Source organism: Osmia bicornis, chromosome 15, assembly GCF_907164935.1.
Source record: "Osmia bicornis bicornis chromosome 15, iOsmBic2.1, whole genome shotgun sequence".
NCBI classification, from domain to species: Eukaryota; Metazoa; Arthropoda; class Insecta; order Hymenoptera; family Megachilidae; genus Osmia; species Osmia bicornis.
Genome location: NC_060230.1, coordinates 3,598,193 through 3,612,956, shown reverse-complemented (window position 1 = coordinate 3,612,956; position 14,764 = coordinate 3,598,193). Strand labels below are relative to the sequence as shown.

General features: G+C 32.5%; 4 protein-coding genes across 7 annotated transcripts; 3 read left to right on the top strand and 1 right to left on the bottom strand.

Annotated features, from left to right (window-relative positions):
* The first annotated feature begins 118 nt into the window (after positions 1–118).
* LOC114880561 (proteasome activator complex subunit 4A-like) lies at positions 119–7,240 on the top strand. Its single transcript, XM_046288826.1, is given in 49 exon segments — positions 119–784; positions 1,017–1,157; positions 1,245–1,362; positions 1,364–1,422; positions 1,481–1,532; positions 1,534–1,578; positions 1,580–1,628; positions 1,631–1,913; positions 1,965–2,007; positions 2,010–2,116; positions 2,195–2,525; positions 2,602–2,680; positions 2,683–2,721; positions 2,724–2,792; positions 2,795–2,887; positions 2,890–2,964; positions 2,967–3,181; positions 3,183–3,261; positions 3,264–3,379; positions 3,381–3,466; positions 3,468–3,557; positions 3,653–3,671; positions 3,673–3,802; positions 3,805–3,911; positions 3,995–4,283; positions 4,286–4,373; positions 4,460–4,538; positions 4,540–4,933; positions 4,936–5,027; positions 5,105–5,152; positions 5,154–5,214; positions 5,217–5,264; positions 5,267–5,354; positions 5,356–5,469; positions 5,471–5,531; positions 5,533–5,579; positions 5,581–5,845; positions 5,847–6,017; positions 6,019–6,127; positions 6,130–6,167; positions 6,170–6,414; positions 6,416–6,473; positions 6,475–6,553; positions 6,556–6,620; positions 6,622–6,666; positions 6,745–6,972; positions 7,042–7,069; positions 7,072–7,116; positions 7,119–7,240. Coding segments are annotated over 49 exon segments (5,490 nt in total). The 5' UTR covers positions 119–566; the 3' UTR covers positions 7,181–7,240.
* A 300-nt stretch (positions 7,241–7,540) lies between these two features.
* Positions 7,541–9,341, top strand: LOC114880569 (dnaJ homolog subfamily C member 17). Its single transcript, XM_029196712.2, has 7 exons — positions 7,541–7,771; positions 7,887–8,015; positions 8,096–8,263; positions 8,348–8,548; positions 8,642–8,722; positions 8,802–8,936; positions 9,011–9,341. The coding sequence occupies exons 1-7, from the start codon at positions 7,703–7,705 to the stop codon at positions 9,122–9,124; spliced, it is 897 nt and encodes a 298-aa protein (XP_029052545.1). The 5' UTR covers positions 7,541–7,702; the 3' UTR covers positions 9,125–9,341.
* LOC114880566 (serine--tRNA ligase, cytoplasmic) lies at positions 9,135–11,583 on the bottom strand. The gene is made up of 5 exons (XM_029196705.2): positions 10,756–11,583; positions 10,405–10,689; positions 10,109–10,330; positions 9,761–10,017; positions 9,135–9,667 (listed from the first exon to the last, which is right to left on the bottom strand). The coding sequence occupies exons 1-5, from the start codon at positions 11,215–11,217 to the stop codon at positions 9,412–9,414; spliced, it is 1,482 nt and encodes a 493-aa protein (XP_029052538.1). The 5' UTR covers positions 11,218–11,583; the 3' UTR covers positions 9,135–9,411.
* A 410-nt stretch (positions 11,584–11,993) lies between these two features.
* On the top strand, positions 11,994–14,675 carry LOC114880555 (SAP30-binding protein). 4 transcript variants are annotated; one of them, XR_003790100.2, is made up of 3 exons: positions 11,994–12,255; positions 12,580–12,693; positions 12,767–12,859. XR_003790100.2 is itself a non-coding variant. In XM_029196676.2 (3 exons), exon 3 carries the CDS (start codon positions 12,753–12,755, stop codon positions 13,743–13,745), a length of 993 nt encoding a protein of 330 aa, XP_029052509.1. In that variant the 5' UTR covers positions 11,994–12,255; positions 12,351–12,407; positions 12,580–12,752; the 3' UTR covers positions 13,746–14,675. The 4 variants fall into 4 exon arrangements, 3 of the variants coding, with proteins under 3 accessions (XP_029052509.1, XP_029052508.1, XP_029052510.1); XM_029196676.2 differs by adding an exon at positions 12,351–12,407 and having other exon boundaries at positions 12,580–14,675; XM_029196675.2 differs by having other exon boundaries at positions 12,580–14,675.
* The last annotated feature ends 89 nt before the right edge of the window (positions 14,676–14,764 follow it).

Sequence of the window (14,764 nt, the reverse complement as noted above, 5' to 3'; positions counted from 1 at the left end):
CTGCGCGTCGCAGGGAGTATCGCCAATCAGGGCGAAGATGCGTACTGGAGATGCGCAAAGAACAAAAATTGGTCTTTCGTAGTTATGGACTGATGTACTGTGGTACATTCAGACACACATGTGATAATGTGTTGTTATATTGCTAGTAATTTATAGTATTAGTGTTTCCATTACTGCTTCGTTTATTTTGTTATAATGATATGTGATGATATATGTACATAGTTTCTAAAACATCAAAGAATAAACAGAAGATGTTAAATTTAATTACCATTAACTTTACCTGCTACAATTATTATATCGATACAAGACCTTTTTTTATAAATATATAGCGATAAAAATAAGAAAGTAGTAACTTTTTGCTTCATCTTTGTAAAATTGGTACGTCAAATATGGCTTCGTGAAATGCCAAACATGACTTAATAAAAACGAAGAAGCAGAATAAGCAAGTTGTTGTTGATTCAATAATATACATTGTCATACATGATTTTGCATTGTACTGTGCGCTCTTTCGTAGCATACATTTACTTGTATCCGCTGTGCTTTTGATAATAAATCATTAAGTAACCATGGACGAAGTTCAAGATCTTTTCCACATCTGTAATTATAAAAATTTAGGAAGTATTCACTTTCAAAAATTTATATACAATAAATTGCTGCCGTATGTAGAAGATTTAGAAACAGAATCAGAAACTTTATTAGCCGAGATTAAAGCAAATTTAGGACGAGCTGTTATGTGTCATGAAGTATGGCCAGGTTGTTACGTATGGGTTAATAAGTTATGGCAGTGAGTATAAATCTTTATATTACTTAATTATTATTAAAAAACAAATCTTTAACAAATGAGTGATACTGTTGTTTTGCAAAGATTGATTCTTTGAAATATTCTGTGTAAAAAAGTATTTGGTTACAGTGTAAAAAAAATCAATATTTTATGAGGGATTTTGAATTAAAATACTTCTTATAAAAAATGATATTATCCTGTATATCATTAATTTGAATTTCTATGTTTGTTATAGTTACATAAAGTTATATGGATTAAAATTTAGTAAAGAAGATCACATCTTGTTCATAAAATTACTGTTTGAACTGGTTACAGTACCAGAAATACCATCAGTTTCTACTTTAAAATGTCTTAATACATTAATTTTATTATTAGTGTAAGTATAATTCAACTTCTATATATAAATTTATATAATTATATTTAAAATTGTGAAAGCTAAGTTTATTATTTTTAATATTTGTAGGAGAAAGAAATTAATATCTCCCAGTGAATTAGAACTTCCATGGCAACCACTTTATAAATAAGTCTTCACATGATGGAAACAGGAGGAAAGTCGTCCAGAACTGTATTGCTTTAGCTCTGTTCATAAAGTATGCAATAATAGCTCTTATAGACTGTGCAAAGGTTTATTTTCCCTGTAAGTAAATACTTCTCTTCAAATAAATTAATGAAGGATCTAAAATTAATTGTCTATGATAGTTAACGTGCAACACAGGAAATATTAGATGAGTTAAGGCCAACTCTATGCACCTCTTGATGTTTCAACAATGTCTAAAAGTTTGCAAATATTACAATGGTTTTTTACCAGTACAATTACCACCTAAATACCATTCAATGGGATATCAGTTGGGTTTGATGAATTCATGACATTATGGGAAGTTTATCATACTATCCCAGAATGGGAAACTAGAATAATAGATTTAAATGGCATCATTAGCTAGTTGTAACATTGGATATATTCGTGGGAGCCATATAGTCCATGATGTTTCACCAGATTGATGCAAAGGCTTAAAATTTCCCAGGTATCGTATAATAAATTACAGAAATATCAATAATTACTGAAATAGATGTCAACTTCTATAGCAAAATGGATAGATAGCAGTTTTGGTAAAGATTTATAATGAATGAAAAAGTACTCAAAAGAATTGATCAGTTATTTTGTTTGTCCTAGCTAATATTTTAGGGGAATAATTTCAAGTGCTCAAACGTATCTCGAAAAAGTTCTTGAAAACTATAGAAAACATATTTTCATCCTGCAAATAATGGTTGTTGGTTAGGAACATTAAAGAAATTCTTTTTAAAACTTTCATTTTATTTTATTACACGTTTAAACAGGTAAAATCAATGCAATTTCTAGATGTATTTTAAGATCTTTTCTTTTTAAGTATTAAATGTATGTTACTTGTATTGTAGAGAGCGAGTACGCAAAACTAACGTGGGGAAAGCACCTGTTCCTGAAAATACAAATTAATTGAACAGTGATATTGATGCATTGTCAAAAGTATATTGCCAGTAACAATGACAGCTAATGTTTAATAAGTTAAGTATTAACGAGGCTTTGTCAAAGCGTTGCAAATACCTTGCTAGTATGAGGCCCGGTTTGGTTATTCCACATGTTCTGGATAGAATATCTTCTACACTAGACTCCCCTACAACAGAATCATATAAGATGATTGCTAACATTGATTTTATGAAGCTATAGCTAAGACCAATGGCAGAAGGCTCTCAAAATGTAAACAAAGGTGTGAATTATATTTCCATTATATTAATTACCTAATATAATCTTTGCAAATTCGTATAAATTTCTTTCCTTGTTTTAGATTTATACGTACTTAGAAGGACCAACACACATATTGCCATTGCTTTCTTTATTATTACATAACATTGATCCAAATGATCCAAAAAGTGTTTTCTTACTTTTCGTCTTATTTTAGTTTATGCTTCTTTATACCTATTGTGGATTCCTCTAAGGCGACCACCATAACAGACGAAGAAGAAACACTCAGTTATGAGTAGCCTCTGGATTTGAATATTTATTTTGCAGTTTCTTGACAAATATTCTCTTTTTAGACTACAGTTCTTTAGAATCAGTTAGACTGGAAAATTCTCTGGTAGTAAAAAAAGAATTAGAGAAGTCACAGAAAATGTACTTTACGATGTGTGCGTGGTTTTATTAATGCAGATAAGGATACAATATTTGAACGTTCTTTATATAAATTACGTGAATTTATCACTGAGCGTATACTTGAAATTAACGTTGCTGGACGCTGGCTGGTGGCTTATGTCGATTATTCGCTCGGAGTTAATGGCAAAGAAACCTTGCGCGTATTGTTACCTGTACTTCAGAAACATTTTAAGTATCACAGAGAAAATAAAGATATTGTTACAGAAGACAATTTGGGACGAACGTCTTTTACACGCAATGTTGCTGTTATCTGCAACTGTTAATACACAGGAACAATTTACTACATATATAGATACATGACGGCCGTTCTTGATCATGTACTAATTTTAAAATCAAAGGACGGAAGAGATTTAGCTTGTATGTTGTTAAATACTATTCTTCGCTCATTATCTACCATGACGCCGTATCAGTTCGAAATCTACCGATAGAATTCGATACTGGGGACAAATTTTGGACATTAATAGTTTAAGTGTTAAGTGGTATGTTCCTGGCAAAGAGAAATGACTGTAATAATCGAATATTCTTAAAATATTTATTGCCTGAAGTAAATAAATTAGAGGAATACTGTAATGATTGCAGTAAATTAACAAGGTGAGTTTTTAGAAACGTTCATGATGTTCTATAAATTTATTAAAGATAGGCAAAATGAAATTATGATCAAACAATAAATAAATATACAATTCTAGAGAAGAATTACTGATCAGTTTTAAATATCGTGTGCAACATTATCCAAGGCTGTGATTCTGTTTTACCTGTATGGAAAGAAGAACCATTGAGTTTGGTAAAGGCATCTTCAAAGTGGCGACCTTTTATACCAACGCTTGGCATAAAGGAAGAATATTAATGCCAGATAATAGTAATGTAAAACGTTATATTGCAACGCTCATGAGTAAATTACAAAGTGTAATACTTAAGAATCCAGAGGGTATTACGAAATGTTTACGTGTTTGATAAAGGTATTTATTTTAATATAACATTTTAGGTAACAATTAATAAATAAGTTCTACAAATTAAGAATTTTCATTTAGATTTGGGCTAGCCTGTTATTTGGAACAGGGTCTTTGTTTAATATGACTAGGTCAAGTACAAAGATCTCAAAAGTAATGTAGAGTAATGGAGGATAAGTAGTAAAAAGAAAGGGAGTGATAGGGGCTTGTGTATTGTTGCGTGCAGAAACTCAGCATGTAACACGTTCATATCTACAAATTGTTAATTTAACAGAAACTCATAAGCAAATAATGTTACAACTTTTTACACTGGCCACTAGTAGGTACGCTAGTGTACAATGGCAAGCTCAATACATTCTTTCTCGTGCTTTCAATATTTCTCATTTTCCTGGAAAATTGTTACTCCAAAATTGCTGATATATGAGGAAGAGGATCCGAAACAGATCAGGATGCGTATAAGGTAACAACAGTAATAACAATGTCAATGACGATAACTAATTTTTACCGATAACATTCATTAATACTTTATACTTTTCTTTTTAATAGGGTGTTTTAACACATTTTACTTATTTCACAAGAAACCCCTATCTTAATGAAACACGATTGGAATACATTGAGAGCCTTCGTGGTCGGCACTGGTTCTTTCTAAACCATCCGAAGAATTATCTATAATACGCTTAAAGAAAGACTTAGTAACATTTATAAACAATCAGTTTTCAACGATTGCTATTACATATGAAATGCCGAATACATGTTTACAAATTGCGCCTGATTTATGGAAAACTTATCCACGACCTAACTTATCTCAACCTACCGAGGATGAAATCATCGAAGGTTTAAAAATAATGCAAACGTTCAACGAATCTAATTTGGCGTCTTACAAAGGTTTAGTAACGGATCTGTTAAGTGCTCTTGTGGAAACAAATTTGCACTGGAGACATCGTTTAATGGCCATTAAGTTTATTCGACATTTGGTACATCCAGCACAAATATATCCACCAGATGTAGTTCGTTACTTTGTCGGACATTAATACACGATTCGTTAAGCGAAAGAAATATTGCTTTTCGAGTAGTTACATGCATGTTGCAACAACAAAAAAGAGAACATCCAAAGGTAAAGCACTTTAGTAAAACGTTTATTTTGCAAATGGACTTTGATATAACTTAAAAAACAAATTTTTGAATTTTAAGATAACTATTGATCTACCAGTGTCGTCGAAAAAGGATTGAATCACAAAATAATCAATCTAAGAAGTTTATATTAGGACAAAGACAAGATAATGTTTGGCTTCAGTATAATTATGAACTCGTCCTTTAACTACAGAACAATGGGATGAACCTAGATTTATTCATCAGCTTATATTGGGTATTATACCTGGCCAAAAGAAATACAAGTTTATGCACCATCGAATAAACAACCATCGCTTAGATCCAGATTACGACATTAAGGATCACGAGAAAGAAATCAATTTCTTTTTTAACGATCCAGAAAATATTAAAAAACTCATCAAATTCTACAGCCTTGAAACGAAAAAAGACAAAGACAAATTAATGTTCCAAGTACCTTCTTTGCAAAGGTCTTTTTCGTAATCATGGAATAGTGTTTTTAAAAACACTTTCTACCACATTTACAAGAATTAGTGGTAGATAAGCAAGAAGTAAGTCAAGATGTGCAGCGAAATTATCGCTGGAATTATTAAAAGGTTCAAAACTTGGCCGTTTAGTATGGTTTGTGAAATGTGGGATTCTCTGTTACCAATAATAAGGCATGCTTTAATTAATTTGACTCCGGAAACTATTATGGATTGGGTTTTATGCTTTTCGAAAGCCCAGCAATGTAGAGATCCGAACAGACAACATTGGTTATTGGAATGTTTGATGGAAGAAGCTTGTTTCGGCCAATCGGAGTCGTCTTTCATCGAATGTGGACGTCCTCTATACTTTACAAGCAGTTCTTATCAAACAGCCGTGGCGTGTTTGGAATTATTACATCGATTATTAAAGCACAATAGAAGATAGATTATTAGCAAATCCGTTTGAAAATGTGAGAGAAAGACTAAGTTCTGTTCTAGTAACAGTATTTAGTGCAAGGTTGAGGTCTTTTAAATGCTTCAAGTAATCAATTACCACAAAATACAAGATTCTTAGATAAAATAATTCCAAAATTACAACTTCTTCTTAACGATGATGTAATGAAATCAAATAAGGAAGTAGAGACTTATCTGTACAAATAGCTACCGTTAAATTGAACGAATATTCGAACAAGTCAAAAATAAGTGAGAAGAGAAGCAAAGAACAATTCGATTACTTAAAACAGTTTGTAATTGGATTACAAATATGGATTTTTTTCGCGGTTTTATCTGCCCACCGGATGTTTTACCAATATTTCCAATTATATATCAACTAGAAAATTGTGCGACAGATGAAGAACTAAGAAAATCATGTAAATCTGCTTTAGCGATATATGCTCAGATATTTACCTTACCACGTGATATACCAATAGTTTGGAAGCATAGAAAAAATGTCGAAACATACATCTTGGTGGACAAGATCTGCTTGCCTTAGAACTTCTTCAAGCATGGGTATTTTATAATATGGGTACACTGTTAAGTAATTCAACATGGATTAATTGTATCAAAGACATGTTCTACATTTGTTGGAAGATGAACGAGTAGAAGTTAGAAAAACTGCTGGTAAAGTCCTTAGTGGGACTGTTGCATTGTACATTTATACCAGAACAAGAATGTCTGTTGGTAAGTGTTTAACAGTGAAATATTTTTAAAATTCTTTATAAATTAAAGACCATGGATGTAAATTTTATGTGTTTTTAGAATGAATTTAAAAAGAACGCAAAAACTAAATTATGCAAAAAAGAACATTTGGGTTCTAATAAAGAAGGTACAAAAAATAATGTTAAAACTGATGCCATACGTATCCGCCATGCAGCTGTAATAGGAATGTGTGCATTCATTCAAGCTCACCCATACGACATACCTAAATATATACCTCCAATTTTTGAACATCTTAGTCCTCATATGGCTGACCCACAACCTATACCGGTTAGTATATACAAATTTGAAATAACTATGGTTCATAAAATTAATGTACAAAATATTATTAAATTACAGATGACAATTAAAAAAACTCTTGACGATTTTAAAGAACTCATGATGGATGGAGACGTATGAAAGAACATACACAGCATTTACAGAAGAGCAATTAAATGTGTTACAAGATTTGATGATGCCACCCTCCCATTATGTTTAACAGCTTTTTACGCCGGTGAAAATATTTGGTAACAATAATAATGATAACAAAACTAACAACCTGGAACACATAATTATTGATATTGTACTGTGACGATACACCTCTGAAATATTGTTATTATTTAAAACAATATAAAATGAATGATTTCTTTTAAACGGAAGTACAAAAACCAAAGAGGTTTATATTACAAATTATTTAATGGAGGGAATATCTTTACTATTAAATTGGTTGAAGGATGTGTAATAAATCAAAAAAAATTTTATATGTAATATATTTATATACTATACAAAAATGATAAAGACTTCATTAGTATTCAAACATTTCATACAATGCTTTTAATTAATACAGCCATTAGTCAAATTGGTCGGTAAGTTGTCAAATAGTTTTACCGTTTTTGTATAGATTGGCCAAATAAATAGAGCTCTTCGGGCATGAGATAAAGAGTTAACATTTTTGAGAGAATAACGTCTAAGGATTTCTTTTTGGCTTTTACTTCTTTAAAATAAATTATACTGATTAAAAATGGATTCGTGGATGGAAACAGATTTATATGAATTAATCGGTGCATCAAATAAAGCTTCGACACATGAGGTATAGAATATTTACATTGGATTAATTAAAATATTACACAATACAGGTTAACGAGAAAAATGTGTATGTAATAAAAATATTTGCATTATTTCTCTAATTTAAAACGTTATTTCAGATCAAAAAAGCATATCGTAAAAAGGCTTTATCTTGTCATCCTGACAAAAATCCAAATAATCCAAAAGCAGCTGAATTATTTCATGAATTGTCACGGGCATTGGAAATTCTTACCGACACATCTGCTCGGGTAAATAGAACTAAACACTTGTCGCTTTTTTTGCTTTATTGCCATTCATTTTTATTAATGTGTTATTTTTTTAACATAAGGCAGCATATGACAAGGTTATTAATGCCAAATATCAAGCAAAATTACGCGTTAAGGAGCTCGATGCAAAACGTAAAAAATTAAAGGAAGACTTGGAAGCGCGAGAAGATGCTTACAAAAGATCTTTAAATTCAGATTACAACATTAAAAATGATAAAGCTAAATTACAGGTTATACCTTACATCATAGAATTTTACCACTATCAATAATTTTTTAAACTATCATTGTAATCGCAAGAGTTTTACATGTTGTAGGCTGAAATAGAACGCCTACAGAAAGAAGGATCAAAACAAGTAGAGGAAGAGATAGCGCTCATGAAAAAACAAATTGCGGAACGAGCGAAAGGATTATGCAGAGAATGTGAGGTCAATGGTTCCTACAAAATAAAAATAAAATGGAAGACCGATCAAAACGATGAATACAGCTACGATACGCTGTACCGAATTTTATCAAAGGCACGAAATTCAGTCATCGTGATGACGAATCACTGCTATATTATATAATTCATATTCAGTTCTATTTATTTATAAATATATGTTTATTTTCAGTACGGAGATATAGCAGCTCTTGTTATTTCCTCTACTAAAAAAGGGAGAGCATTAGTAGAGTATCAAAACAAAAATGATGCAGTATGTATTAGTTTTCATCTTATTAAAAATGCACCATTTTTAAATACGACGAAATTGTTACTTTTTTCTTTTTAACCAGGAAATGGCTTTAAATATGGAAATTGGGTTGACACAGAATCCATTGAAACTTCAGAAGTTATGGGACACATCGGAACAAACAAATTTCTCACCCAAACGAACAGTTAATAATATCGCTAATCTCACGAAGAGCGAGGTATGTCCGAAACGATGTAATTTTTCATTCCACTTTTTAAATTAGATTGTTAACATATGAATATTGCATAATAGGTAAATCAAAGTATGTCTGATGCGGAATTCGAACATACCGTATTAAATAATTTAAGAAGAGCCGAAGAAAAGAAAAGGTCGTTCGTTAAATCGAACTTGGGCGAAGGTACTTGATTATAAACAATTTCTCTCCAAGCTTTATTTATTGCGTCATCGTGAATGCACCTTTAGATATTCGAATGTCTAAAATGTGTAATTGTACAAACAGAAGATAGAAAGTATTAAAGTACATGTATTGTATCTGTGACATCAGATCAAGCAATAAATTACGAATCTATGTTTTTTACAGTCAATAAAAACAATATTATAATGACATTATAAATGTCAAATATGAGAAGCATTTATTTTATTTGACGATTCGTCTGCTGTAGAATGTATGTTAATTTTATGATCCAACTTTGTTAATGAGGAATAATATCCTTTTGTTTCTTTTGTTTTTTCGTTTCGGTCTCATCGATTGGAGCTGGTTTGACAAACGGAATATCATTTTTATACTCTGTTGGCATGAATTGTGTAAGAACATCTGGTATTTTGATACCGGTATCGGTTTGATGTACTTCTAAGATCGCGCATATAACACGAGTGACTGCACACATTGTGGCATTTAGCATGTGAACATAATCCGTACTGGCATTCATTTTTTTGGTTTGACCGTATCTACAAAATGTTAAAATAATAGTGTTTTATCCTAACAGCGGGAATAAATTAAAATTAAAATCTCAAACTGAGATTGATTATATAATTTCTTACCTGACTAATAAACGTCTGGCTTGATAATCTAAGCAATTGCTGCACGACACAAGTTCACGAAAAGCCCCTGATCCTGGGAACCATGCTTCCAAGTCTAATTTCTTTGAAGCAGCATTGTTCAACGCACCTGACACGATGTTCACGATACGATAAGGAATTTCCAAAGCTTTGTAGAATTCTTCTGCATTTGAAATCATTTCTTCCATCATCTGCCAAGATTTATTATCGAACGGCGATGTCAAACAAAATTGCTCTACCTATGATTAATACGTGTTTGTAATTAATCTATGCATAAATTCACGTTACATTCTTTAAAATAATCGAAAATGTAGAGTTATATAGAATTACTTTTTCAAATTGATGAACTCTAAAAATGCCTCTAGTATCACGTCCATGAGATCCAACTTCTTGCCTAAAACATGTAGATAATCCTGCGTATTTAATTGGCAATGCATTTTCAGGAATCCACTCGTTTCTATGAAATGCAGCTATCGGCTGTTCCGACGTAGCTATTAAATATTTCTCTTCAATTTCTTTATCGTCGCTTTGTTCACTGCCTTTACCGATTACCTAATTTAACAAAACCATTGAATAAAGGCATTTAATACTGACACATTTATATTTTATAATTATCAATTTTATACCTTATATAATTCTTCGTCAAATTGAGATAGCTGTGCTACTTCCTGCATAACATCTTTACGCATAAAGAAAGGTGTGTAAAGTGGTTTGTAACCTTTTGTAAACAGTCGCTGAAGAGCAAATTGTATCAGTGCATGTTGTAAGAAAACTGCTGGACCTATCAGAAAATAACCACGTCCACCAGAAATATTGGTGCCACGTTCTCCATCTATACCATCAATCATATGTATTAAGTCAACATGAGAGTATTTTTTCTTCTGAGTGCAATCTCCATAAGTTTTCTCAACCTGGAATCAATAGGGATAAACCTATATAATTTGAACACAAAAAGGCCATTGTACTTTCTTATATACCTTATTCTCTTCTTCATCATTGCTAATTGGTACAGACTCGTGTAAAATATTTCCTATTTCTTTGAGAGCAAGATTCCTCTCTAACTCGGTTGAGATTAAATTTTTATCGTTTGTTCGAATAACATCGTCGATAAAACTCCGAATAGTTTTGATTTGTGGAACTGTTAATGATTTTAAATCGCTAGCAACTAAATTTTCCAAATTTTCAAAAACATCTTTTGGGACGTTATCATCGCCATTCACTGCCTCCTTCTTTTTCATTTTTTCTCCAATTTCTTTACTGCATACATTTTTTAACTTATTTAAATTATCAGCTTTGTGTCGCAGCTGCCGCCAGCTTTTATCTTTCTCAATCACCGTATCTACTAAACTAACTTCCTTGAAACGATTCTTTTGATTTTCTCGTATTTTATCTGGATCGAAACCTTTGTCTTTTCGGAAAAGATCTAAGTCTAATACCATGATTAAAACAACGTGAAAATCACGAAACAATTTTTTTAAAGTTACGTCAAAGTACACGTGGATTTCTCGGCTTCTTAAAGATCAGTAAAACAGCAGATGTATCCTCCAACTCATCGCTTATGTTCGCTTACTATTATCTATAGTCACTGCTATTGAGTGGCTGTTACCTATACTACTTACGAGTGACGTATGTATATACATACGTTCGCGCGCGCAAACCACAAAATTTTCAGTTATCATGTTTATAAATTAAACATTTTATTTGTTTATTTAAGGCAAGAGATTATATACAATTAAACACGAAAGGTCTATATGTATATATACATATATAAAAATATATACATATACCTCCGCAGTTCACCAGAGTCCATAACTGCGACGCGCAGATTGGAAGATGGTGGGGGAACGCAGCGAGCTCTCTGCTAATCGCTTTCCACTTCGTTTGAGAGTATCGCCAATCAGAGCGAAGATGCGTACTAGAGATGCGCGAAGAACGAAAACTGGTCTTTTCGCAGTTATGGACTCTGGTGAACTGCGGTATATGTATGTACCTACATACGTTAAATATAACATAAGTATACAATACAGAACTCCTTTTTGAGGTGATTTAATTCGACTGTTGATCAACAGAGTGCACAATTGTAATACGACATGCGATTATCGTAACTTCACGATACGACTGACATTTTCATTCAATGTATGAAGTCAAGAAGCTATCAATAGCAAACAAAAGAATAGTAAAAGGAAATCGAGAAAACAAAAAAAGAATGCAAGTTACATTCAAGATTTAATAATTTTTTTTTAAACATTTCAATAGTAACACACATATACATTCCATTACTGTGGCGCACGCGTATTAGCGTAATTTTCCTAAAAGATTCAGGAACTTAGAATACGCCACGAAACGCGTTAATAGCGTTCGACATTTTTGATTTAGAAATCAGTTATTGATCGATGAATATAATGTTGTAAGTTAATCGCAATGAACGGGAAATCAGGTATAGTGTAATCGAAAGGATTGCAGGTTCGAATAAACAGGTTAGTAGTGGTTGTGACGCAAAGTTTTGAACACTACCGACATAACCTACTATACTTGTCAGTTGGTCATAAATCTTGTAATATATCTTTTAAAGAAAAAGATTTGCTGTCGGCATAATTATTATGACAGTCTTAAGAGGATATCATAGAAAGTTAGTATTTTTGAGATTAAAAAGATATATACGTTCATAAACATAAATTGTTCACGAAAGTTAAATAAGACGAGAAGAAGTTTGCGGAACGTATTTTTAATACATTCTAATTAAGAGTGTGCAATTAGAATTGGTTGGTAAATTGTACATTTTTTAATTGTTATTATTTCAGATACGGTATAGTAAGACATTCCACAAACATTGGGACATAGTTAGCATTGATTTATAAGGCACAATTAACATAAAAGCCATACAACTAAAAGGCATACGACTCTACGCTAGACCGGTGAGTTCCAACACAAAATATTGCTTGGTAGTACGGCGGACACTCAAAGCCAACTAACCATGTCTGTACAAAGTGTTGCTCTGGCATCTCTCACGGCCACCTATACCGACTCGGAGGGCGAAGACGGGGTGGAAGACGACCTTCAGGAGAATTCGAACACTCCCCAGGGGGCCGCCCCGCATAATGCCCAAGTCGGTCAGCCCCAGGCTTTCACCAGTCCCAAATCTGGCAGATCAGCCTCAAATAGTCCCGTCGTTGCTCCCAGCGTCGGTGGCAAGTCTAGTAACGATTTGTCGAACGCGCCCACCTTAGTAACAGATGTAACATCTAAGGTGCAAAGATTGGTTTCATACTTTGATGACACAATAGTCTCCGATGAGGAGGGAGTGGTGCAAATACCGGTCGACGGACAACCTTTTGAAAACGGAAGGTCCTCCTCGATTACGGAACGCTCTCCCTCTTGTCAAGGAGAACAGTTAGTTTCAGATAATGAGGTTGATCCATATGGCGTCACTATACCACCCGAGCCACCGGGGCAGTGTCCTGCAGAATTACAAGAGAAGATAACAAAACTTTTTAGGAAAATGGAGAGCGGCGGTTTGGACATGAACAAAGTTATACAACAAAGAAAGGATTTTAGAAATCCGTCTATTTATGAAAAACTTATTCAGTTTTGTAGCATCAACGAGCTGGGCACCAATTATCCACCAGATAGGTTTGATCCGTTTAAATGGGGTAAAGATTCTTATTACGAGGAACTGGCCAAGGTACAAAAAGCGGAAATGGATAAACTTGAAAAAGCTAGGAAGGAGAAGACAAAAATTGAAATTGTTTCTGGTACAGCTAAGCGACCAAATAGTTCTAGTACGAGTGAAGATGACGCTAAGAAAAGGAAAAGTAAATGGGATCAAGTGGCAACTGGAGCCACTGTTTCGGTAAAGCCTACCGTTTTATTGTCTCAGCCGACTCTTACCACTTTGACCTCGTCTGCGACTGGCACCAAAGCAACGGTAATATCTGCTTTTGGATCTTTACCAAAGAAAAGACTGTAACATACTTTGTATATCATTTGTAAATATTACTCCTTTCGGAAAAGCAACATTTCATTCTTCATTTAACGTTTTTTATCATATAAATATGTATACACTCATGCGCCAACATCTGATTGTATGTTCATACGTACATGCTATACATTATACATCATTTGTAAACTCCGTTTATCATAATTACTGATCACTGAAATTACTGAACTTTCATTTGGTTTCTAATCTTACGTTTGTAACAAAGTATTGTAAAAATATGTTGCTAATATAATTACGAGAGTTATGTACCTACAACAACAGGATAAATCAGTAATTGCCAATTAAAGAGAGTACAGAAGGTTCAGTAACAGAACGAACGATAATGGAATTCGTGAAATGGAAAAACAGGGTTTTAAAACAAGATCAGCTAACTATTATTATCTTGATTTCCTTCATGCTTTTTTACCACGTTAAATTCAAAACTTATATTCAATCTTTTATGTTTTTCCTTCGTTAATTATAGTTTTTCTGAGTTAATAATAGGTTTTGGTTTCGATAAATTGGAAAAACAGAAAATGAAAATAGTTGGTCGAACATGAAGGAAATTACTTCGGTTCTTTATGTAAGTATATATATATATATATTACATGGTATCGATAGATACATTGTACGCTCGCTGATGAACAATACGCTCGAGATATTTCTATAAGTTAGTTGTAATGAACATTAAAATATTGTAATATAATGTATACTGTTGTAATATGTGCTGCCATTGCAAACATTTCGAAAAAAAATCGATCGGAATTCTTTCGGGTTTGATTATCGTTAAAGTAAAACAAAAAGAGAAAAAAAAGTTAATATCATTTGTAATTGTAAATTTACAAAAAAATGTTGATATTTATCGATTCCGAATTAGGGCTTGTTTATTTCCTTTAAATTTAAATAAACGATCGCTAGAAATACTTTTATATAAAACCTTTATTTTCTTAGCAAACAGTCAACTTGGAATCGCATGTTTGTAGAGACTGTATTTTAAAAATCTCGCCAGA

Bases quoted from the DNA above. Each gene is read 5' to 3' on its own strand.
- LOC114880566 (XM_029196705.2), bottom strand. From the start codon at position 11,217: ATGGTATTAGACTTAGATCTTTTCCGAAAAGACAAAGGTTTCGATCCA. The intron at 10,690-10,755 runs GTATATAAGAAA...TATTGATTCCAG, and splicing joins ATGATGAAGAAGAGAATAAG to GTTGAGAAAACTTATGGAGA. The intron at 10,331-10,404 runs GTATAAAATTGA...TTGTTAAATTAG, and splicing joins TTGACGAAGAATTATATAAG to GTAATCGGTAAAGGCAGTGA.
- LOC114880555 (XM_029196675.2), top strand. From the start codon at position 12,753: ATGTCTGTACAAAGTGTTGCTCTGGCATCTCTCACGGCCACCTATACC.
- LOC114880569 (XM_029196712.2), top strand. From the start codon at position 7,703: ATGGATTCGTGGATGGAAACAGATTTATATGAATTAATCGGTGCATCA. The intron at 8,264-8,347 runs GTTATACCTTAC...TACATGTTGTAG, and splicing joins ATGATAAAGCTAAATTACAG to GCTGAAATAGAACGCCTACA. The intron at 8,937-9,010 runs GTATGTCCGAAA...ATTGCATAATAG, and splicing joins CTAATCTCACGAAGAGCGAG to GTAAATCAAAGTATGTCTGA.